The sequence below is a fragment of the Triticum aestivum genome, chromosome 6D (genome assembly GCF_018294505.1).
Source record: "Triticum aestivum cultivar Chinese Spring chromosome 6D, IWGSC CS RefSeq v2.1, whole genome shotgun sequence".
NCBI lineage: Eukaryota > Viridiplantae > Streptophyta > Magnoliopsida > Poales > Poaceae > Triticum > Triticum aestivum.
Genome location: NC_057811.1, coordinates 266,498,481 through 266,522,608, shown reverse-complemented (window position 1 = coordinate 266,522,608; position 24,128 = coordinate 266,498,481). Strand labels below are relative to the sequence as shown.

General features: G+C 44.6%; 1 protein-coding gene across 3 annotated transcripts; it reads right to left on the bottom strand.

Annotated features, from left to right (window-relative positions):
- Positions 1–6,915: 6,915 nt before the first annotated feature.
- Positions 6,916–17,587, bottom strand: LOC123144607 (uncharacterized). 3 transcript variants are annotated; one of them, XM_044563812.1, is made up of 4 exons: positions 17,320–17,587; positions 9,961–10,146; positions 9,794–9,877; positions 6,916–8,058 (listed from the first exon to the last, which is right to left on the bottom strand). In XM_044563812.1, the coding sequence occupies exons 2-4, from the start codon at positions 10,136–10,138 to the stop codon at positions 7,301–7,303; spliced, it is 1,020 nt and encodes a 339-aa protein (XP_044419747.1). In that variant the 5' UTR covers positions 10,139–10,146; positions 17,320–17,587; the 3' UTR covers positions 6,916–7,300. The 3 variants fall into 3 exon arrangements, with proteins under 3 accessions (XP_044419747.1, XP_044419750.1, XP_044419749.1); XM_044563815.1 differs by having other exon boundaries at positions 9,961–10,139; positions 17,320–17,586; XM_044563814.1 differs by lacking the exon at positions 17,320–17,587 and adding an exon at positions 17,053–17,303.
- Between the last annotated feature and the right edge of the window lie 6,541 nt (positions 17,588–24,128).

The window sequence follows — 24,128 nt, the reverse complement described above, 5'->3', positions numbered from 1 at the left end:
GTTTAACCTGAGTATTCCGCGTGTGCAACTGTTTTGCACTCGTTGTATTTGAACGTAGAGCCTATCACACCCGATCATCACGTGGTGTCTCAGCACGAAGAACTTTCACAACGGTGCATACTCAGGGAGAACACTTTTATCTTGAAATTTTAGTGAGAGATCATCTTATAATGCTACCGTCAAACAAAGCAATATAAGATGCATAAAGGATTAACATCACATGCAATCAATATAAGTGATATGATATGGCCATCATCATCTTGTGCTTGTGATCTCCATCTCCGAAGCACCGTGCTTGTGATCTCCATCTTCGAAGCACCGTTATGATCACCATCGTTACCGGTGCACCGTGTTCGTGATCTCCATCTCCGAAGCACCGTGTTCGTGATCTCCATCTCCGAAGCACCATGTTCGTGATCTCCATCTCCCAAGCACCGTGTTCGTGATCTCCATCTCCGAAGCACCATGTTCGTGATCTCCATCTCCGAAGCACCATCATGATCACCATCATCACCGGCGCGACACCTTGATCTCCATCGTAGTCCCTGGAGGACTACGGAAGTCCCTGGAGCATTCAGATGCATACTTTCTGGTACAACAACAAGCGTTGGAGGATTTTAGCGCCAAACAGGACAAAGCTAATAAGATTGCTAAGCTTATTGCCAGCATGGTGGATACCCAGGATAACCTTTCTTGAGCTCTTCTGAAGTTGTTTCAGTTATGGACTTGTTTTGCTGCCGCGTTTATTTGCACTTGTGGCCAGTTTAGACGGCCAGTGTATGTAATATGTTGCTTTGTTCCCTATATTTGCATTGGTGGCGAACTTGATGCCCAGTGGATGTAATATGTGTAATAGTCGTAATAGCCTAGCGTTAGTTCCTTGCTTATTTATTTCCTTATTGTTTTGTTTAGTTGTTTGCTTGTAGTGACCATGGCCCTCCACGGGTTTAGTAGTTCTTTTTCCGCGTTTTTCTAGTGGCCACAATAAACTAGGCCACAATAACCATGGCAACACACGGACTGTTGTGACCATGGTCCTGCTACCTGCGTAGTGACCATGGCCCTCCACGGGCTGTACGATCCATGGGCCTTTCACGGGCCGTAGGATCCATGGGCCTTATACGGGTCGTAGGATCCATGGGCTTCTATGGGCCGTAGGATCCATGGGCCTTCTACGGGCCGTCTCATCCATGGGCCTTCTACGGGCCGTATAATTGTTTCGCCAAACATGGGCCATACTATTCGTGGACCAATGACAGACCACAAAAATGGGTCGTAAACGGGCTAGAGTGGAAATTGTCTGTTTTATGGCCCGACCATAACGGGCCGTTAATAGGCCGTAATTGATGACGCTACGAAAACAGCCCAACGTGTTAACGGGCCACAAGCAGGCCGACCTTAACCACGGGCTGAATTTTGCCCACAAGCTGAACAGGCCAGTAACGGACCGTAAGTAATCGAATTCTGGAAATGAGCCCAAGAATAAATGGGCCCTTAGAAGGATGAAAGTTAACACGGGCTAGAAACGGCCGATGGACTAATGGGCCGTTGATGGGTATAAAGTGATAGACTGTTCATTACGGGCCAGTTTCACCATGGGCCAAGATTTACAAAGGGCCTCATATGGGCAGAAAGACATCATGGGCCGGAAGTTACAACGGGCTGGAATCATACTGGACGGCCCAGATGACGCTACTGGGCCTAATTCGGGTAAGCTGTAACGGGCCGTGACCTAGCGGGTTGTATATGTGCTATATGCTAACAGGCCGTTAAGAGGCTTTCTGTGGGCAGGCCCACTACCTCTTTGACCAAGTCAAACGGGCCGGCCTTTTCACCGGAATGTGCCTTTGTTGGGCCGTGCCACGTGTCGACGTATCATAGGCGCCTCCTGTCCAGTGAGTGGATGACATCTGTCCTAGCAGTGAGCCAACACGTGTTTCCTCCGGCCAATGAGAATTTTACACATGGAAAATCCCCATTGGCCCGGGCTGTTAACGGGTTATCGGATCCAAAACCGGACCCGATAGCTTAACGGCGACCCATTACGGTCGATGCCACGTGTCGGTCACCCTTGACGAAAGCACTTCCATGACGCGCCATTTATCGTCATGGAAGTGGACACTTCCATGAAGATAATTTTGGTAATGTCATGGAACACTTCTACGACAGCACAGGTATGACTATCTTGATTCTGTCATAAAATCGTCATGGATGTACATGCATGGCAGAAAACGTGACCTACTATGACAAACACGTATCATCATGGAAGTGTATTTTTTTGTAGTGTACGTGTGTGGGCGATATCAAGGTCGAGGACCGCAAGGGGCTTCACCGAGTTCTTCCTCGCGGCCGGCTACCGCCACCTCCCATGGGGATCTCCAACGATGTTCCGCGTCGAGGAGGCCATCCAAAACGGGTTGGTGTGATTGCTATCCTTGCCCACTTCACCAACCCCTTCGACGCCTTCTACCTCCTCAGCCGCGTGTTTTGGTGTGGCTGCGAGTTCATCGCTTTCACCACTCACAACATCTTCACGGAGTACAGCAACATCTTCCCCACCGCGTCGCGCATGCACACTCTACCGTACCCCATCGACAACACCCCGGAGGAGCAGTGAAGGGCGCCCAGAGGAGCGAGGTGGAGAAGGCGGCGGCTAGGGTTTAGAACCCTCTAGCTTTTTTCTTTTTTTTGAATCTATGTTATGTTATTAAGTTGTAATTGAACTATATGATCGTGCTTTGGGCTTGTTGGCCCTATCTATGTTATGTTATTAAGTTATATTATTAAGTTTTCTATCTATCCTATTATTAAGTTCTTGCTAGTTTGTACTTTTTTGAATTATTGATTTTTTTTAGAGAGCTCGCTTTGTTTGTAAGCACCTAGTGCATGCATAGCTACACAAGCCACCACCACGTCGAGGAAGCTTCCTCGGTGATGAGGGTTTCGAGTTCCTTAATGGTGATGGTGTGCTTACTCACCATCTCCATAAGCATACGAAACATAGTGAGCTTCTTTCCTTTGAGGGAGCACATGAACTTATTTAGTTTAGCAAGCATAGGATCATCTATATCATCATCATAATTATCCTCCGCATCGAGATACTCATCACAAGGAGTAGAAGGAGTGAAAAGAGGAGGGTTTGACCGTGGGGTCACCTTGACCTTGTCAGGAGAGTTTTGGCCCTCTCCATCTTCTACCACGACCTTTGCCATTAGGCACTTGTGAGCGTTGCCCTTGTAGTCTTTCATATAGTTGTAGGTGACAACATCACCACTCTTGTTGACTAGCCTCAAAGTGTTTTGAGAATCTTGAGCTATGTAGCCACCTAGTGCATGCAGCCAAAAACAATAAAAATATATTGCTCAATTTATTTGTCGTGGCAAAACGGGTGCATATGAGTGGATCGAAAAGGATCAAACGATGTTCTAAATCGAGGAGACAAGCATCAGCGCATGCAGGCAGCAACCGTCGCTGCGTCCGTGGTGACTAGCGTGCACGAAAGCGGCTCGGTCGGCACGCATCGGCGCATGCATGCAGGCTAGCTGCATGCATGCATAGCAGGCTAGCTGGATACGTCGTGCATGCATTGCAGGCTTCTGTCGTGGCGACGCGCGCAGGCGTTTCATGCAACGGCCCAACAGGCCAATGAAACGACGACCCAACCATCGAACAGCGCCATTGTCCAAGGCCGCCCCACTTGTCAAGTCCAACGGGTCCAGCGCGGCCCCACTCGCCAGAGGTAACGGTCAAAGCACTGACCCGACATCATCCACCGTTTGTGACCATTTCTGAGGGTTTCGAACAAGAGAGTGGGAAAAGTGAGCAAACGTTAAGAGCGTGGGGATGGATGAGTATGGCTAAGGAACCAGGGGCACAGATGTAAAAAACCCTATAAAATAACAACTTTATTATTGCCTCTAGGGCATATTTCCTTCAGCTATATTGTTGCTTGAGGTGGGCTCATGATGTTTCGTCAGTAGAGATCGTGATGGCATTCTTTATCCTCTATCTTGGTTCGTGCTTTTCATATCGCCTAATTTCATTTTTGGTCCGTGCGGTAGATACGACTGTAGTGAGTTGCTGGAAACTATTGGTTTCGCAGCATGTGGCTAGCATCATATGTTTTATTTTTGCATAGAGACTTCTTCTTTGATGGACAATGACCTGTTTTTCGTTTGTTCCCCGCGGTGAGGTTTTATTGCTTACGTATTTCTATGTAGTTTGGAGTTCCTGGTTTTGTCTGCAATTCCTCTGTGCTGATCATGAATCATTGTAGACTGCTGCTTCGCAGGATTAAATTTAATGTTTCATCTAGGATTAGGGTTAGGTTTTGTGGCCATGGAGGTGGTTCATGATGGAGGCATCTTGATCGATCACCGTGGTCTGAGTCCATTACCAGGCTGCCTGAGGTTACTTTTGCATTTTGACCGTTGTTGTTTATTGCGCGTGGATTTTCCATCGTTGTTGAATACTTTGTTGTTCTCTTATTGGTTGCACACGATTTTAATAGTTTTCCCTGTGGGGTGTATTTACGATTTTCTTTGACGTCTCTTTGTTTGTTGTTAAAATTGGGAGGGTGTTGCTACGAACGTGAAGATTCCCTATGCAGCCATATTATATTTAATGCTCAGAGCCGTAATTGTCGGTTCCTCATTATGAAGAGAAAGTGTATGGCAATGAAAAATTGCGGGTCACTATTACTTTCAATACATCTACGTTGGGGTGCCCTCGTTCCTAGGTCCATATACAATGTTATATCGATCGATGCTGACGAGGATGACACTTCGCGCTATAGAAACCATTAGATATATATAGGATTCGTGCAACACAAAGTGTTAGAGATTACAACTATAGGCGTCGGGAGCTCCTCTCCCGAGTGGCACGGGAGGCGCGAATGCAGGGCTGCATGGGGGATGGCTGGGAGGCTCTCTGGCTGTCTGATCTGAGATCTGGCAGCTCATATCGATGATTAGGGTTGCGGCGCTGGTTGGATGAAGGTGGTGGTTGGCTATTGCCAAGTGGCGGTGGTGGGGTGGCTGGGAGCATAAATTCAGGGGATTTGTCCCCTAGATGCTAGGGTTTCATTTTTGAAAGTAGGTGGCTATCCATATATAGGCAGGTGATTAGAAGGGCTTTGGGCTAGAATTTGGAGAGGTTTTAGATAGGGTTGGAGAGGAGAGAACAAAGGAAGCCCAATAGGTATTTTTATCTACAAAATCGTTTATTAATTAAACCGACTGTAGTGCCTCACATAATTAATGGTTAGGGCACCACACAAACTTCGATTCGGGCGAAATTTGAAACATAACCACACTAGAAAATTTTGAGACCACACAAATCATCCCAAATTGATCAGAGACCGTTGGAAATTTATTTAGAAAATATCTCCACTTACTAAATAAACGAGGGTCCGCATAACAGGTGATAGCAAGGCTTGTGCAAATGTTGCGAAATTTTTTGGGTACCTCCCAAATCTCACAACGAGGTCGTGTCCAGTGGTTCGGGGTGAGTCTCGAATCGCAACATCGAAGAGAAAATGGGTTTGCTTATTCCTTGTTTAAAAAATGGAAAAAATAAAATAATCAAGTTAATTATTTAATTAATGAAAACAATTTTTAATTTGGGGGAAAATCCAGGATGTCAACCCCATCTCCTGAAAATATTGGATCACACCTCGTGTCACTCTTGGCGACTTGGGCGTTGCCTCTGCGCTGACGCCACTAGAGCCCTCTCTAACATGTATCCTCCCCTCGCCGCTGCATGTGTGCCATTAGGCAAATCCTTTGCAGTGCTTGGCGCCAGGGCAACGCATTGTATTTGATCTCGGTGGCGACCACCATGGTTGCATGTTGGGAGGAGACAATAAGTCTGGTGGGCCTGCGCGGTGTGGAGATGGGAGGCACGGAGGAGGCTTTGTCGGATGCGGCAGGCCTATGTGCGGCTTCTCATCAGGGGGTATGATGGTGGGCGTGCTTGGGGGCGGGCAAAATGCTCTGGTCGGGGGGGTGATCTATCGGTTGTGCGCAGTCGTGGTTGCGCTTACCGTGGGGGTGAGTCGGCAACGGCGATTTTCCTTTCGTGCTCCAGTTCTGGCCATGTCGCCCCCTGGACCGAAGGGCCTGGGTAGGGCTCTATCCGGCATGGTGGTAGTCGATGGTGGTGTGCTCTCCCGTCGGTGTTGGTCCTTGTGGTGACCATGCCGCCGCGGATTGTATTGGCCACCGACAGGTCTTCATGAGGGTTTCTCCCTCCAGATCTGGTAGTTGACTTCAGTGGAGAGATGCAAAATATGGATGACGACCTAACGCAAATGAATGGTTGTGAAGTGGGGGCAATCACAAATCACATGTAGATGTTGGGATCTACAAAAAGTGGTGACGATAACACATGAGTGACGTCCACGATAGTGCTACTCGTCTTGACGGGGTGAAAACCTAAGTCTGGCCCGAATTGGTTATACCTAACAATGACGATTTTTAAAGTCATTGTCTTGTTGAAAACATTGCTCGAATATAATGGGTTTGGTTCTTCACGGAGAGAGCCTAGATTCTGGCCTTGGATGGTTGGATCTGGTGACATCGACGCTAAGTGTCGCTACGTGTTGTTGAAGAACCTTGTCGTCCATGTAGTATCATGAAATAAGTGGTGCACATATGATCATTGTTGTATAATTTTCCTAGCCTACACATAACTTTGATCTTATATAATTTTGCTTTGTTTTCTTTTTATTTTTATTTTTCCTCGCCTACCCATAACTTTAATCTTATATAATTTTGCTATTTGTTAGTGTGTTCTTGTGCATGTGTTGGTATTGGTTGTGTGCATCCTAGTCCATGTGTGTGTCAATTGTGTTTGTATCCCTTTGATGCTCCATTTTAAGCCAATAAAATCCACTCTTTGTTGAAAAAAGTTACATAGAAATGTCAACGACCACACATTAGAAAGGAAAAAGAATATTTCTCTAAACATCACACAGAGGTGTCTGCAAACCATAAAAAGAAAAACTGTACAGCACCGTAAGTCTGGAGTATCAACTTCCCATTAATTTAGCTACCCTAGGTCCAGCAACTGAGCAAAGAAACCCTTTGTAATTCCAAGCAACAGAGGGCGGGAACTGAAGCAAACCAACCTAACAATATGGCCAAGAAAGAAAGAAACCAATCAACCTAACATTCTGCAAATATCCTAGGATGTTCGGCCTGTGCACCGACAGATTTTCCTGCAAACCAGTGGTGCAAGACCGCATGGGAACAGGGCTACAGCTGCTGCTCCTTTGGCAAACGAACATTACCAGAAGATCCTACAATATGTTCGGCACATGCGACGAGAGTTTTTCCTGCAATTCCCTGATCTGAGAACAGAGCTCGACCTTCTGCTCCTTGTAGCTGTGAAGCAAGAAGTCTTTCCCTCCGATAACTTCCTTCAGCTCACCCACCTCCCTCTTGAGCATCTCCATCCTCTCTAACTCTTCTTTCTTCCTCCCAATACCAATAAAATGCAGCTCAGGGTCACCGACGCTGCTATTGGCGTAGCCATTAGCATGCCCATTGGTGGCATCTGACTGCCAGTGTCCAACATGCAACGGCTTATCGTGAGAGAGTGCTTCGCCAACACAATGGTCTGTGATGATCTTCCTCAGATGCTGGATCTCTCGCTCAGAATCAAATATATCTCGGTTAGCAGACTCCAGCTGAGACTGCAAATTAGACGACTGGTTCTCCTGGATGGCAAGAGAGTTCTTAAGGTCAGCAATCTGAGCTTGAATCTCCATGATCATCTCATCACGTCTCTTCAGGTGCTGCCTCAGCTTCTGTATGACCTCTCTCTTGCTATAAATGTTAGATCCTGACTCTGAAACACGTGGAGAGCCAGAACTGTTTGAGTACTGAAATGGTTTACGAGGATCTTCAAGGCGGTCAGGTGATGATATCCACATGACGCCACTGTTGTCCTTGCTTGATTCTTGCACTGGTATTTTCACAAGTGGAAGCGAGGGTTCAGCTGATTTTGATGGACTTGCAGGAGGATGCTTGACTTCCACTCCACCATCTGAATGCCCTGCACATTACAATCAGCATTTAATATTTTCAACGTTTTGGAAAAGCTGTTACACCATGAAGAAAGGGTTGGGTTTCAAACGCCAAATTAAGGCGCCAAACTGTAATGATACAATGTGACCAAGGTACTTTAATTCAATCAGCATAATTGAAGAAACAACCAAGTAGGAAGATGACATCTCTGTGTCTCTAAATGCTGAACTCATGCCCAAAATTGCAACTTTGACATAAATACAATAATGCAATCATCCTGACTAATTTTGCAGACCCCGGTGCTCGACAGCCAATAGGGAAGTTGAACCTATGACAATCATAGATATTCGAGAGTAAGGAGGAAGAAAGGCGACCACCAAGGTGGGGGCGTGCAGTGCAGTGTTTGTTATGACTGCAAAGCAACACGTGAAAACAAATGGACTACTGTCATTAGGGACCTACCTAGCAGCTACACAGCTGGCGGAGAGGCTCTGAGAGTGTCCAGTATCCACCGGGATTGAGGCTTTATCTTGATACAATACTCATATGACAAAGCTAGCAATGCAACTACCCAACCCCACTAAATGTCTGTCGTTTGCAAGACAATGTACTGCACATGAAAGACAAAGGAGGGTGCAGGTTTACGATAACTTGTCAGTTGTAGTTCTGAAAATAAATTAAATATCCTTAGATTTGTAGGTTGTACTAGCCAAGAACTTGTTTGGCTGGTTAGTGGTTACAGCAGAATGATTTTGCTCTAAGTTGTACTCCCTCTGTAAACTAATATAAGTCGTTTTAGGTCACTACTTTAGTGACATAAAACGTCTTATATTTTAATTTTTTTTATGGGGAAAACGTCTTATATTAGTTAGCAGAGGGAGTACTTCTGAAAGTAAATCAAATATCCTTAGATTGGTAGATTTTACTAGCCAAATAGAACTTGTTTGGCTGGCTAATGGTTACAACACAATGATTTTGTTAAGTAGCAACCTGAAATCTGACCTGGGGACAATTCCTATCATTTCTGGATCTGTAGATTTCCGTACACTGTAGAACCTAAGGTGCTACCTCTTGACAAATTTAAAAGCCATATGTTCATAGGAACAAAGTCCATGCCATCTCACTGTTGCTCCTTGTATTGTGCTTAAGAAATTTTGTGATCCAATTATGCATTTCATCACTAATTAAGTTACAACTCTGTCACACTTAATATGATCTAACAAACTCAACTTAGCTCTCCGGTTGTATTTCTATCTTTGACAGGTAACTGACCAAGAGTTATATGGTTACCATGCGGAAATGTTAATAAAAATCCAAAACTATAAGGTAGAACTTTGTTTGCGTACATGACAAAACCACAAATTAGAAACTGCCATGCATCTAACTAGATTTTTTGCAGATATATAAAGCAACTAACAATATAGTGCCAGATCTTTGTGCCGCTACATTACACTTTGATCCAAACTAGCATACTGAAATTTCCATATTTTTATATATTATATGCAAATGTGTGTAACTTATCATCTCCAAATGGACATGAAACTGATAAGAGACCAAGATCATAATCAATGCATGGCAAAGATGACGATTTGATCATAACTAAGCCTTTTAGTAGACCAATATGCACTTGCTCTACTTGATGTCCTTTAGTACAGAAACTCGGAGATATAAATAAACAACTGAAACCTTGAATTTACAATTTGACTAAAGGTTCAGTGGAAAATGAGAAGCAGGCAACAGAATATACTAAGTTATAGAAGTACCTGAAATACAATAGTAGCAGCTAGTTTGGCCACGAAACCTGCATAGGTTTGAGTGCAATTCACATCCTCTAGGCCTACTTTCGGCTGCAGTTTTGCATAGTAAGCATAAAGCATATAAAGAGTACGAAAGGGGATAAAGGTTTCAACTGAAAATGGGAATATTAGACCTTTGGAAAAGCCATTCTGCTCCTTCGTATCAAACATTTGCTTTAATTTGCATCCAAGTTTGACGGAGAGAGTGCTTAGTAAAACTCCTCCGGCAACAAGAATCCAGTTTGGTCCTCCTCCTTGGAGATGATCTACTCTTCCTGCCTTCTGCATGCCCCTGTTCGTCTTAGACTTCATCCTAACTCCTAAGATAACCAGTTTATTCAGCCACATGTATAAATGCCGTAGCTTGACACATGTATGGCAATGTTTTCAGCACCACGGCTCCCATATTAGTACAGACAAGAGAATATCTAACCTACTAAAACATGTGGCATATGGGTCTCCACGGTAGCTTATTTCTCAACAACAATAACCTTCTGTGTTAAAGAAGGAAGTATAACATATGGCCTCAATGAATAAGCAGATACAACACTGAAATTTGGTGTCGTCAGAACAAACAGCGAAAGCTAAAAATACGAAGTTGAGACACTTATTTTGGGACGGAGGGAGTATGTCATTAGATTTTTCTGGCATATTATGCACTTTTTGTTATCTTTATGACATACTATGGTTGGAAACTGCAGTCAAAGTTTTGCATCAGAGATCGAAGAGGCATAACAAGACCTCATCACTCGAGATGCGATCACTGTTGAAGTGTGTATGTGGATTGCCTAGCCCTTTCAAAAAGTTTGGACTTTTGGTTGCGTTCGCTAGTGCATGAAGCTTAACATGGTATCAGGGTCTAAGGTCTTGAGTTCAAGCCCTGGCTTTCACAATTTATCAAAAAAATTCTGCTGCCCCCCTCTGTGTCCACGTATAGGCCTCTTGAGCGATACCTCTGAGTCTATTCACGTGTTGACTTCACGTGTCACATGTGAGAGGGGGTGTTGATGTGGATTGCCTAGCCCTTTCCACAAGTTTGGACTTTTGGATGAGTTGGCTAGTGAATGAAGCTTAACAATCACCTCCCACAGGTTGACGCTCTTTCCTACGGTTACGAGTATATGACCTAGGCCTGCTGTTTTGGCTCGCCTCTCCAAGCTAGCTGTGTCCAGTTCAGAGGTTTTTATTTTTCCTATTTTGGTTCTTGTTGTTCTCGTCTTTCTTTGGAGAGAATTCCTTACTTGACACTCCCTTAAAATCATGTTCCTTATTTGACACTGGAAAAATTTTCTTCCCTATATGACCTATAGTCTTAATTTCTTTCCCTATATGACACTCTAGTTCATTTTGTACACGTGAAAAGACCTTTTTAACCCTGTACATAATGTGAACAGAAATATGCAGCATTGAGCCTAATTAGGGAAAATTCGTTTATGAGAGTGAGCACAGCTGAACATGTTATCTCCTCCGTTGGTCTCTTTTGGGATGCGTGTGTATTCTGTATTCCTGAGCCTGAGCGCATGCATCCAATGTATTTAGAACGTATTCAGCTGTGGGTCTAGTTTCATGCAGTATGGTTTGTGAGTGCGACGTCGATCGACATTGATCATTGACGCTCTTAGCATTGCAGAAAAGAGGAAGAAACCAAGGCGGAGACCAAGTCCACGAGTAGGTGTGTGTGGGCGAGGTGGCCACTCCGGGCTCCGGCCGCGTTGCGGTTGCTGTCCGGCCGGCTGACTCTGTCCGCCCACCCCGCCTCTTATCCAGGGGAAAATTCCTAAACGTAGTAGACTTGACCTGATCTTTTCACGTGTACAAAATGCACTAGAGTGTCATATAGGGAAAAAAAATGAAGACTAGAGATCATATAAGGAAGAAAATTTTCTCCAGTGCCAAATAAGGAACACAATTTTAAGAGAGTGTCAAATAAGGAATTCTCTCCTTTCTTTGGCATTGGGCTTCCCTGTACACAACGTATTATTTCCCCTTATATTGCATGGCAGAGCTCTTGCCTTTCACGAAAAAAAGGTTTTTGGAACAAATGAAGTAACTTCATAAGAGATTAGTTTTTTTTCACATAATGTATAGGAAATAGAGGACATAAAAATACGGTATTACAGCGTTCAACCCTTGCTATAGCTATTGAGCGTGGGATCTTATTTAGAGATTGCTCAGCATCAATAACCATGATAGGTGTTAACTACACTTAACACAAAGGAATCACCTTACGGCTAAACTGTTATCTTTTGGGTCCCTACTCCAGGAACCATAAGCACGTAGCAATGCAGGATTCCAGTTTCAGTAGAATATAAGCATTCACACTGGAGAAATTTGTTCACATAGGTGTCTAGTTCCTTGTCTCCAAGCCTCAAGCCTACTCCCTCTATAAACAAATATAAGAGTGTTTAGATCACTAAAATAGTAATCTAAACGCTCTTATATTAGTTTACGGAGGGAGTACCACGGAACTAGTTGGTATAATCATTGCTAAAAGTACCACTCCCTCCGATCCATATTAATTGTCGCAGCTTTAGTACAAAGCACTACTCATAAGCCAAAGCACCATCATACGTCTGAAGAGCCTCCTCATAAGCCAAAGCCCTCTCATCATAGGCACCATGATACGTCTGAAGAGCCTCCTCATAAGCCAAAGCCCTCTCATCATAGGCACGATCAGCAGCCTCATCAGCAATCTTAGCCGCATCCTTGGCGGCCTGATTAGCATCCGTAGGAAGAACCAGTGGAGTCGGCGGAGTAGGGGCCACCGGAGGAACCGGACGTGGCGGACAGCAGACCTCGCCAGAAAGAACACCCCAGAGACGGATGCCACGCATGTGAATGCGCATGAAGCCAGCGAACTCGGTGTAGTTAGTACCATCGAAGATCACCGGACAGCGAGGGACAGCAACATAGCCCGATGCAGCAGACTTTTTTTTTAGGAGAGACCCGAATCAGCAGAACACCGGACGGCAGGCGGGACATAAGTGGACGGCTCGGGCAAGGAGGGGTCGCCGGTGATGGAGGAGACGGCAAGCTGGAGGTCCCAGTTGTTGGCCACGAGAATCTCGGTGCAGAGGTTGGGGTCCGCCGCCCTGCACAAGGCCGAGGAGGGAGAGGGATCGGGACAGCACGCCGCTTGCGACCCAGAAACCGAGACGGATGGAACCGGTGACGAGGCCGACCCCACCGGAGACCACGTAGAAGGGGAGCGTCACTAGCCTCCACGCGATCCCGGGCTGCTGCTGCTGCGGAGCCGGGGCGGGGGGTTGGTAGGCGATGGAATCGGATTCCAGCGGAGGCGGGGGCGGCGGGGCGAGGAAGAGACGCAGCAGCGACGCCGAGGCGAAGAGAAACCGCGGCGGCGGCGGGGATGGGATCGTAGCACGAGTTGCGCGTGCGAAAAAAGACCTAAAGCTCTAATACCATGTTAGGAATAAGCAACTTATATTCCCATGAGGCCATAGGCCGATATATATACATGTACAGGTGTGGAACATATGCAGGAAACCCCTTATACAACGGGGTAAATACAAAAGGGGTACATGACCTATATTATAACTCTAACATAAACAAACCGCGCTGCTGCTAAAACTTTAGCAGTAGCGCGTACGGGCAAAAAGCGCTGCTGCTATGTCTGAACTGGGGGCACACGGCTAGCCCAACTTAGCAGTAGCGCCTATACTCGCCCAGCGTTACTGCTATTCTCCTTAGCTGTAGCGCTTTTATCTGACCAGCGCTACTACTAACCCTACCTTATCCCCCCACGCGGCCGACCCTCTCTCTCACTCACTCTCCCTCAGTCACTCTCGCCCGCGCCGATACCCGTCGTCCGTCGCCGCCGCTGCCGCCGTCCGTCCGCCACCGAGGTACTCCCTCCTTCCGTCCCTCCTCCTCCCACCGCGCCCTCCTCCCTCCGCCTCCGGCCGCCCCCTCCTCCCTCCTCCACCGGCAACCCTCCTCCCACCGCCCCTCCCTCCTCCTCCTCCGGCCGGCCCCTCCCCCTCCTCCTCCGGCCGCCCCCTCCCCCTGCTCTCTCCTCCCTCCCTCCCTTGTCTCTGTTCTTGCAAATCGTAGGTAATTTAAATGTAGATTTTAGAATGTAGACATCGTAGACTGTAGGTTTTTTAATAGAATATTTTTTTTTGACTATTTTAGGTGTTTTGAATATAATAGAAGTAAGAAAATTTAGGGTAGAACTAGGGTAGTAGAATTTTTAGCAAGTGTTTAATAGAAATAGTTTATTTAGTAAGTGATTAATATAACTAGTTTATTTATATTAAGTGCTTAACAGAACTAGTTTATTTAGTAAGTGCTTAATAGAACTAGTTTATTTATAGTAAGTACTTAATAGAACTAGTTTATTTAGTAAGTAGTTAATAAAACTAGTTTATTTAGTAAGTAGTTAATAAAACTAGTTTATTTAGTGTTAGGATTATATATAAGATATTTTTCAAATGTTTTTGTTCATATTTTCAACCATTGAAATGCAATGACCATTGATAAGTGGCCTATGTTTTGCCGGAGTGTTGATTAATTTCCGTTCCGGCAAATTTCAGGCGCTCGATATGTCCTTTTTTTAGCAAAGGTCATGCCGGATTTTTTGGGTTTTGCCGTCGAGTTATAATCTTTGAATTTTGAACACAGGAGATGTCTGATGACGATGGGACCCCGGAGTGCGGGTACTGCTACGATGACCGGGGTGTGTGCGACAGGTTTCCTCACCTGCAAAATGATAGGTTTTTCACCGTGAAGCTGGAAGAGACCTTTGATGTTTGTACGGTACACAACGACAAGCATTTCATCGTAATTAATATCATCACTTGTGCTTCTTTTGTTCAACGTGTAATTTATGGATTTTTTTCAATTCGATTAGTACATCCCGTGCCATGCTAGACCATATGTATCGGAGAAGCTTGGTTTTGGTTTAGATGACTTTGAGAATGTGGAGACGAGGAGGGCTCACTTAAGAACTAAACATGGTTATGAGTTTCTGGTTAAGTTGTACAATGCGGTCGATCGCTCCCATTTCGGTTGCTCTAATTGGGAAGCTCTCTGCAAGGCATATGGATTTGAGGAGGGAATGCGAATAAGATTTGATATTTGTCCCGAAGATTATGATGATGATGATAATATCGACATCTGGGTGGATGTGGATATGCCTCCAGTTTTGCCTAGATGTGAGTTTGTCAAACTAATTTGTTAAGTTCGGTAATTTATGTTGTTAATTTAAAAATATTTGGTGTTCTTTCGTACAAAACTTATTTATTTATAATTGTCATCTTATTTCTTATCTTTAAGAAATACTCGGAAGGTAGTAGACAACACATACTACAGCTATGACTCCAAGCTTAATTGTGAGGAGAAAGGTTATCTTGTCTCATTCATAGAAGATGTTGAGGTCTTCAAAACAAGTCACTCTATCAGCCCAAATTATACTAGATACGTGCCACTAGTCCATAAATTGCTTGATGGTAACTTCATTGCCAAAAACTTGGTAAGATTTTGTTAATGATGGTAACTTCATTGCATACATTATTCTTAAGTAAACTACATTGCTAACTATATATGTTACTACTACGTTTTTGAACAGAGGCTCCCGAAGCAGGTTGTGCCTGACATGCTATTTACCAAAGGTGATATGCATATGGTTAGCTTACGACCAACTCCTTCGAAGACTTACCATACTGCATACTCGATTTCTTCAAATGATGAAGGCTCAAAATCAAAGAATGGAGCAAAATGATGAATGCGCACACGCAAATAATTGGAGACAAAATGAATGTGCGTAAGCCACAAGTTGGAGATAGGTTTATGTCCATTCTCCATTATGGTGAAGGACCGGTTTATCTGTTTTTTGGTATTTTAGCTAGGAGAGAGGAGTAGGTCCTAAGTATTAAGAACAATTAGTTAGTGTTGATTATATATGACTACAATGTCTTAGACTTGATGGTGATGCTGAGTAGGAGTAGTGATTATGAGTACTATGATGATGATGAGGAGTTGTTATTATAACTAGTGACCAAGTTGTTATATGATGTCTCATTGACGAAAATGATGATTATGAGGAGTTATATGACAATGATATATTATGATGATAAGTTGTTAATGATATGATGATGATGATGATGATGATGATGATGATAACTCATTATAATGTAAAAACAATCTCTAAATTGCTACTGTATGAAAAATTGTATAAAGGTGCATGAATACGACCTAAAATTAAAAATAAATAAAATACGGAATAATAGTAGTAGCGATTGTTTTCGAAAGCGCTACTAGTAATTAGCAGTAGCGATTGGTTTGGAAAGCGCTACTACTAAGTAGATATAGCAGTAGCGAGTGCCAGTAGGCGCTACTGCTAAGCTTTAGCTGTAGTGCCGTATCAGTAGCGCGCTTACCCGCGCTACTGATAGGCCAAAAACCAGCGCTACTGCTAGGCTTTTCCCTAGTAGTGTCAGACTAAAATGGAAGATGGATTTCTAAGGGATTGCCTCGTAATTTATATCGAAAAGGAGATTGCGGTTGGAATATCAACAGATGCAATTATAGATGAGTTCGATGAATCGTCATGCCGAGTGTCATTAGCTAAAACAAGTTAGTTCATCTATCTTCTGTTGTCTAGATTTTTCTTTTGGGCGATAACCAAATCGAGAAGTGTGCGCCCTTTTGCGGTTGACAATGAATGGTGGTATAATTAATGAATTATATTCTGACATTACATTTGTTTCTTTTTTCGCAAAAAAATCTGTACGAATGTGTTGTCCTCTTTAGTCGGCCCCCGCCATATAATTTTCCTAGCCCCGACACTGGTTGGTTGGCACCGTAGCCAGTCAATATGAGATGTTCTGCAGTAGCCTACTGGTGTCATGCCAGCGAGGAGCGGCAACGGCGAACGATAGTAACAAAGGGAGAAGGGACGAGGCTGCAATGCCACGAGATGGCGGCTAAAAGGCAGGTTGTGCCTTGAAAGAACAGATCGATTTCTCTAGCATTTGTTTCCGTTCTCTGGAAGGGAATTTGATAAAATGGCAGATTGCAGAATGCCACTTGCGAAGACAAACTATACACTGTAACAGATAAATGATACATTGTACTTTGCGACTTTGCTAACATATTGTATCTGCATATTTTTATACAATTTGGCTTAACGGTAAGTAATCACCAAGGAAAATGAACATACTGTATACCCTTTTGGCATTTCATCAAAGTGATAACTCTCCTACCTGGTCGACTCACGCCAGACCTCACGCAAAGCCGACAGACGCCGGCGGCCACGCCTCCCTCGCCCGCTCCGCCAGTTAGCCCTAGCGGCAAGAGAGTTGCGGCAGGCGAACTCGGCGGCGGCTCGGCAGGCTTCACAGCGGAGTGCGGCAGGAACAGGGCGAGGCCCCCGGCGGTAGGTGCAAGGCGGGCGAGGAAGGAATTGATGGAAAACTGATGCAGAAAGTAGGGGCGGCGCAATTGGGTGGCAAATTAATGGAGAAACTCACCGAGGTACGAGCTGCGCCGAGAGGGAGCACCGCCGTCGGTCGCGTTGTTCAGTCGCGGCAAAAGTTACGGCAGACCGGAACGAGGAAGGCAGGCGGACGAGAGGTCAGGAGGAGGGCAGCGAGCCGGCCGGCGTGAGCCGCCGTAGTCGCCGGGCTCCCGTGGGGCTTGGCAGTCGTGGGTGCGGTCGGGCTCCCGTCGCGGACGCAGGGCAGGCAGAGTAGGAGAGTTTGTTCATTTCGAGTACATTGCAATAAAACATCACAATTGACGACCCTAAATTTTAAGGCTAGTAATACGCGCCGGTGCGCCGGCAGAAAGTTCGGCCGGTCGCACCGCGTCCGTACGATCCGTGTAAGTTACAGCAGCAGGATTTGCATGTAGCCTTCTCCTTCGCTAAAACTGCTTCGTTAGAAAGTTATTAAAAAAAACCCTGCTTCGTTAGAGAAACAAAAGAAAAGCCATGGCGCCCCATCGCGAGTCCTTAAGGCAGCCAGCTCGCCGGGCGTCCTCGTCACTTGCCTCAACGCCGGTCCGCCCTCGTCGCCGATGCTCGCCCTCGTAGCACCCGTCCTCGCCGGTTCTAACAATACGTCATAGCCCCTCGTAGCAAAACCGTACCGCCCGACGTCTCTGTTGTTGAAGCACCTAGCCGCCGTCGCCGCCGTACCATGTCCATCGAAACACCACCGTACTGCCGGCCACAGTTCTTAGTGTCACCGCTCGCACCTCGGTTTGAAGCTTTTTCTCACGCCCGTTGAAGCTTTTTATCCACCCCGCCGTTGAAGCTTTTCCTCACACCGGTTGAAACTTTTATTCATGCCCGTTGAACCTTTTTATTTTCCGTCGACGCTCGCTACACGGGGTAGCACGAACGCGGCCACCAGTCAACACCATGTAGCAAAAAACCTCGATAGTCGTAGCAAAAAACAACGACAATTGCAGCAAAAATCGTCGCCACCACCCCGGGTCGCATCTCTGCCATGAATGGATGTAGCAAATTTTCTCGTCCGTCCTAGCAAAAGCAGACGATGGTTGCAGCAAAAATCGTCGCCACCACCCCAGGTCGCATCTCTGCCATGAATGGATGTAGCAAATTTTCTCGTCGGTCATAGCAAAAGCAGACGACGGTTACAGCAAATCCTCGTCTCCACCGTCACAGGTCGTAGCTCCGCCACGAGTGGATGTAGCAAAAATTGTCGCTGGTTCCAGCTCGCCACGGCGCTAGTTCGAGCACACAACCACTACGGTCATAGCATGCAGCACCCCACCGCCCCTGGAGCTTGCAGTGCCATGACGGTGTGGTTATGGCCATGGTCGGCATGGTCATAGCACCGCCGACAAACGGATGCAGCTTCGCCGAGCTGCGGTTGCAACTCCTTTTCCCATCCCATGTCAGAGTTCAGCGAGCGATTGTGAAGATGAAGGTTGAAAAAGACCTGGGGTGCCCTCCTCGCACGAGGCACTAGAGAAGACGAGAAAAAAAAAAGAAACAGCTCGTGATGGGTCAAGGGGACTCGGTGGGCCAAGAGAAAAAAACAACCAACGCAAAGAGTGGATCGGGAGACTTGTCCCGTTGGATTGCTGTGCGATCGAGCGGCGCGCGTGCTTCCGGCCGAAGCTTCGGCCGGTCCGCCGACACGCAACGTTTTCCAAATTTTAATCAAAAGAAACACTAGTATCACATTTCCTGCTTTATAAAACATACGGTTTTGTGCTGACAATCAGGGCCGGTCCTGAAATTTCAGATGCCCCGGGCAAAACAATAATCCAAGGCCCTTCCGAGCCCTTAAAATAAATGTTTAAGTAGTAATTAACATATGTAGATATTAAATTGTATTAAAGAAAACAATAAGTCCATCCGAAACCAGTGTGAATATTGAATAAAATATTACATAATACATTCAAAAATTCCTTCTAATGACCCGAGATGCAAAATCACTAATGATAGTATCAAGGGACAATTACACTTTTGCTCTTGCGCCAGCCCGTGGGTTCTGCCCTTACTTTTCGGCTCTGCTCAGTTTTGCCCTTAGATTTGTCTCAGAGGTCTGAATGTCCTTTGACCATTTGAGCAATAATTTAAAAATTCATAACAAATTCATATGAACTCATAAAAATACAGAAAATATATAAAAATGTTCAGAAAAACACTACCTTTATGTGCATATCATTTGCATTCAGGAAAAAAGTATTGTTTAAACAAACTGAGGTTATTAATGTTATTAACATTACTAAAAATAAAAAGGTATAAATAATACTTTTTCGTGAATAAAAATTACAGGCAAATATAGGTGATGTTTTCTGAACATTCTGATATCTTATTTGCATTTTTATGAATTCATATCAGCTTATTATGAAGTTTCAGAATAATGATCAAAGTTGTTTGAAAATTCAAAAGATTATATTAACTCAAAAAAGTGAAATAAGATATCAGGATGTTCAGAAAACATGACCTACATTTGCATGTAATTTTTATTGATGAAAAAAAGTATATTTATACATTTTTTAATAATGTTAATAACATTAATAACCTGGGGTAGTTTAACATTACTTTATTCATTAATGAAAATGGCATGCACATAAAGGTAATATCTTTCTAAACATTTTGATATCTTATTTTCATTTTTATGGGTTCATATTAATTTGTTATGAATTTTTAAAGTATTCGTCAAATGGTCAAAGGGCACTCGGATGACCTCAAGGACAAATATAAGGGCAAAATTGAGCAGAGCCGAAAAGTAAGGGCAAAACCCGTGGGGTGGTTCCGACTAAGGGCAAAAATGCATTTGTCCCTAGTACCAATATCAATTTCATCAAGCAATTCCTTCTCAATGCACAAAGTTGCCAAGCCATTTAATATCTCTTGTGACATTGTAGATCTTAGGTAGTTCTTCACCAATTTCAACTTTGAGAAACTTCTCTCCGCTGATGCCATAGTCACGGGCATAGTAAATAAAATCCGATAGGCAATATAAATATTGGGATAACAATCTGCTTCATTGACTAACTCAAAAATCTCCATAGCAGGCATTGGATTATCGGGCAAACATGACTGCATAACGGTCAACACAGAAATCAGATCATTCAAATCAACATCAGATGAACCATCTGAAGAGAAAGAATTTGCAAATTTAGTGCAACTATTTTAAGTTCAGAACGACCCAATGACTTCGAGGTCGTTGATCTCATTAAAAATCCAATTATTTTTTTGACCTACAAGAGAGCCATGAGCTCACATGGGCGCGCCCCTGAGCTCGTGGGCCCCACGCAGCTCCATTTGACCTAATTCCACCTCTATAAATTCACGAATATTCCCAACTAACAGAGAGCCACCCGAAAAACTTTTTCGACCGCTGCAAGCTATTGTTCTTTCGCGATTCCATCTGGAGGCCTTTTCAGTACTCTGCCGGAGGGGGAATCGATCACGGAGGGCTTCTAAATCATCCTTGTTGCCTTCTGATGATGCATGAGCAGTTCACCACACACCTATGGGTCCATAGCTAGTAGCTAGATGGCTTCTTCTCTCTCTTTGATCTTCAATACAATGTTCTCCTCGATCTTCTTGGAGTTATATCCGATGTAATCTTCTTATACGGTGTGTTTGTTGGGATTCGATGAATTGTGGGTTTATGATCAGATTATTCAATGAAAGTAATTGAGTCTTTTTTTAACTTTATTACGCACATTGTTATAGCTTTGTATTTCTCTCCAATCTATCTGTTTGGTTTGGCCAATTAGATTGATTTATCATAAGTGGGAGAGGTGCTTTGTAATGGGTTCAATCTTGTGTTGTCCTCAGCCAGTGACAGAAGGGGTAGCGAGGCACGTATTGTATTGTTCCTATTAAGGGTAAAACGACAGGTTTAATCATATTGCTTGAGTTTATTTTGTCTACATCATGTCATCTTGCTTAAGGCAGTATTCGATTTGTCATGAACTTAATACCATAGATGCATGTTGGATAGCAATCGATTGGTGGAGTAACAGTAGTAGATGCAGGAACGAGTCATGGATGTGATGCTTATATACATGATCATTGCCATGAATGCATCATAACTATGCGCTTTTCTATCAACTGCCCAACAGTAATTTGTTTACCCATCATATGCTATTGTTTTGTGAGAGAGGCCTCTAGTGAAAACTATGGCCCCGGGTCTACTTTAATCAAATTATAAAAACCGAAAATACCTTGTTGTAATTTATTTTGACTTTTTTTTGCAATTTATCTATCTACCTATACAAGATTTGATCCTTGTAAGTTACGAATTCCAGGGGATTGACAACCCTCTTGCCCTTGTTGGGTGCAAGTATTTAATTTTGTGTGTGCAGGTGTTGTTCACTAGGGTTTGGTTGGTGCTCATTCTGGTTCGATAAATCTTGATTCTCACTGAGGGAAATACTTTTCTCTACTATACTACTTCACCCTTCCTCTTCGCGGAAAATCCCAACGCACCTCATAAGTAGCAGAGGGTCTCGGTCGACTTTTTTGTTGTTGATGTTCATCGGAAAATGAACAAATGACTCCAAACATCCCAACAAACAAACAACCTAAACAAGGGAGCGAACACTCCTTTTGTGAAAAACGACGCGACAAGGTGCACGTCAGGTAGTCTTGATCCATACATGCAGAAATAAACAAGTAAATTGCAAAAAACCACCACAAGTGAGGACCCTAAGTGAAAAAGTCACCACCTTTTTTCCAAAAAAAGACATTTGGCTTCCTACTGATAGTTTGGAGAAAACACTAAACAATAACTAAACACATGTTTACACTATGCCAGTGGATGGGACCCGCTATAAATGCTGACATGACAACAAAACTTGATGTCATTTGACTGGCCCATAGGCTTCGACCAGTTGTTTCAATGTGAGTGCATCGACCAAGCTCTGCCCATCGTCCCCGCGGCCAACGACCACCCGCTCCATACAACCTTTCCTATAGGCATCGTCTCATCAAGGTGAAGCTATGTATTGAAGGAATCGAAGGGGAGCCCCCAAACATTAGCCCAAATCTTCTTCCCCAACTCCGATTTTGTCGTTGCCACGGTTGATTCAACTCCATGGCGAGTCCCCCAACTCCTCTTCTTACATGGGGCTACGGACTCCAGAGGTTTTGGAGGAGTTGGGGAAGAAAATTTGGGCGCTGACGTTCGGGGGCTTCGCCCTCCTATTCCTTCAATGAAGAGCTTCACCTTGACGAGCCGAAGCCTAAGTGTGACGTTGCAGTGAGCTTGGTGGTCGTTGGCCGTTGGGATGTCAAACAGAGCTCAATTGATGTACTCCCATTGAAACACGTGCTCGAAGCCTACCGCCCAATCAAACCACGTCAAGTTTTGTTGCCACGTCAGCACTTACAGTGGGTCCCATTCATTAGCAGCAATGTCAAAATGCATTTAGTGATCGACCAATGCTTTCTACAAATTGTCAGCAGGGCCGGCCCTTGGGGGCGAATGGGGCGGCTGCCCCGGGCCTCCAAAAGTCAGAGGGCCTCCTAGGTATGCATATGTAGTACTCCCTCCGTCCGAAAATGCTTTTCATCAAAATGGATAGAAAGATATGTATCTAGAACTAAAATATGTCTAGATACATCCCCTTTTATCCATTTTGATGACAAGTATTTCCGGACGGAGGAGTAATAGGGCCCATTTTTAAATGAAAAAAATTTGAAACACAATCTTGCGTACTGCAGGCCTGACCCATGTTCGCATGTAGGCAGAGACGGTCAGACGATCGCGGAAACCAAATTGATCATTTCCTTGTTTGTTCGGATCACGGGATCAATCAGACCCTGATCACGGGATCATTCCTTGACTTCTGTCCCTTCCTTCCTTTCATTTACTTGTTCGAGTGTTCGTCGTCTTCGAAGGTTTGTTCGACTGCTTGTTTGACCGATGAGTCTCCTGGTCTTCTTGTCCCGACAAACTACGGCGACGGCGACGCGGTGCTATGCTACACGGCTATGACAGGTATAGGATGGTCTCCTTAGCGCAGTCACGCCCAGGGCCCTATGCCTTACTGTTTTGCTATTCTTCCTGTTTCTTTTGTAATACTAAATTCTTTAATCTCGGTTGATCAAACAGGAAAGGGAATTGTCGCATACCTGCATTGCCGGTAGTCGAATCATTACGCACAACGCATAGAATAAAATTGTAGCCACTTCAAAAACCGAGAAGGTACTATACTATACCCTATATTTTCTGTAATTGATCTTGTATCTACATAGCTTTGTGCCAATTTGATGTGACGCCCCCGATTTGACCGTACACTAATCATGCACGCAAATGTGTACGACCAAGATCAGGGACTCACGGGAAGATATCACAACACAACTCTAAAACATAAATAAGTCATACAAGCATCATAATACAAGCCAGGGGCCTCAAGGGCTCGAATACAAGTGCTCGATCACAGACGAGTCAGCGGAAGCAACAATATCTGAGTACAGACATAAGTTAAAACAAGTTTGCCTTAAGAAGGCTAGCACAAACTGGGATACAGATCGAACGAGGCGCAGACCTCCTGCCTGGGATCCTCCTAACTACTCCTGATCGTCGTCAGCGGGCCTGCACGTAGTAGTAGGCACCTCCAGTGTCGTAGGTGTCGTCGTCGACGGTGGCGTCTGGCTCCTGGACTCCAACATCTGGTTGCGACAACCAGATAGAAAGGAAAGGGGGAAAAGAGGGAGAGAAGCAACCGTGAGTACTCATCCAAAGTACTCGCAAGCAAGGAGCTATACTACATATGCATGGGTATATGTGTAAAGGGGCATATCAGTGGACTGAACTGCAGAATGCCAGAATAAAAGGGG

What these genes read in the sequence shown, in the direction of transcription:
- LOC123144607 (XM_044563812.1), bottom strand. Translation starts at nt 10,138, where the DNA reads ATGAAGTCTAAGACGAACAGGGGCATGCAGAAGGCAGGAAGAGTAGAT. An exon ending in GCAGAATGGCTTTTCCAAAG is followed by an intron (nt 9,878 to 9,960) that starts GTCTAATATTCC and finishes GCAAAACTGCAG; the next exon opens with CCGAAAGTAGGCCTAGAGGA. An exon ending in CTGCTACTATTGTATTTCAG is followed by an intron (nt 8,059 to 9,793) that starts GTACTTCTATAA and finishes TGTAATGTGCAG; the next exon opens with GGCATTCAGATGGTGGAGTG.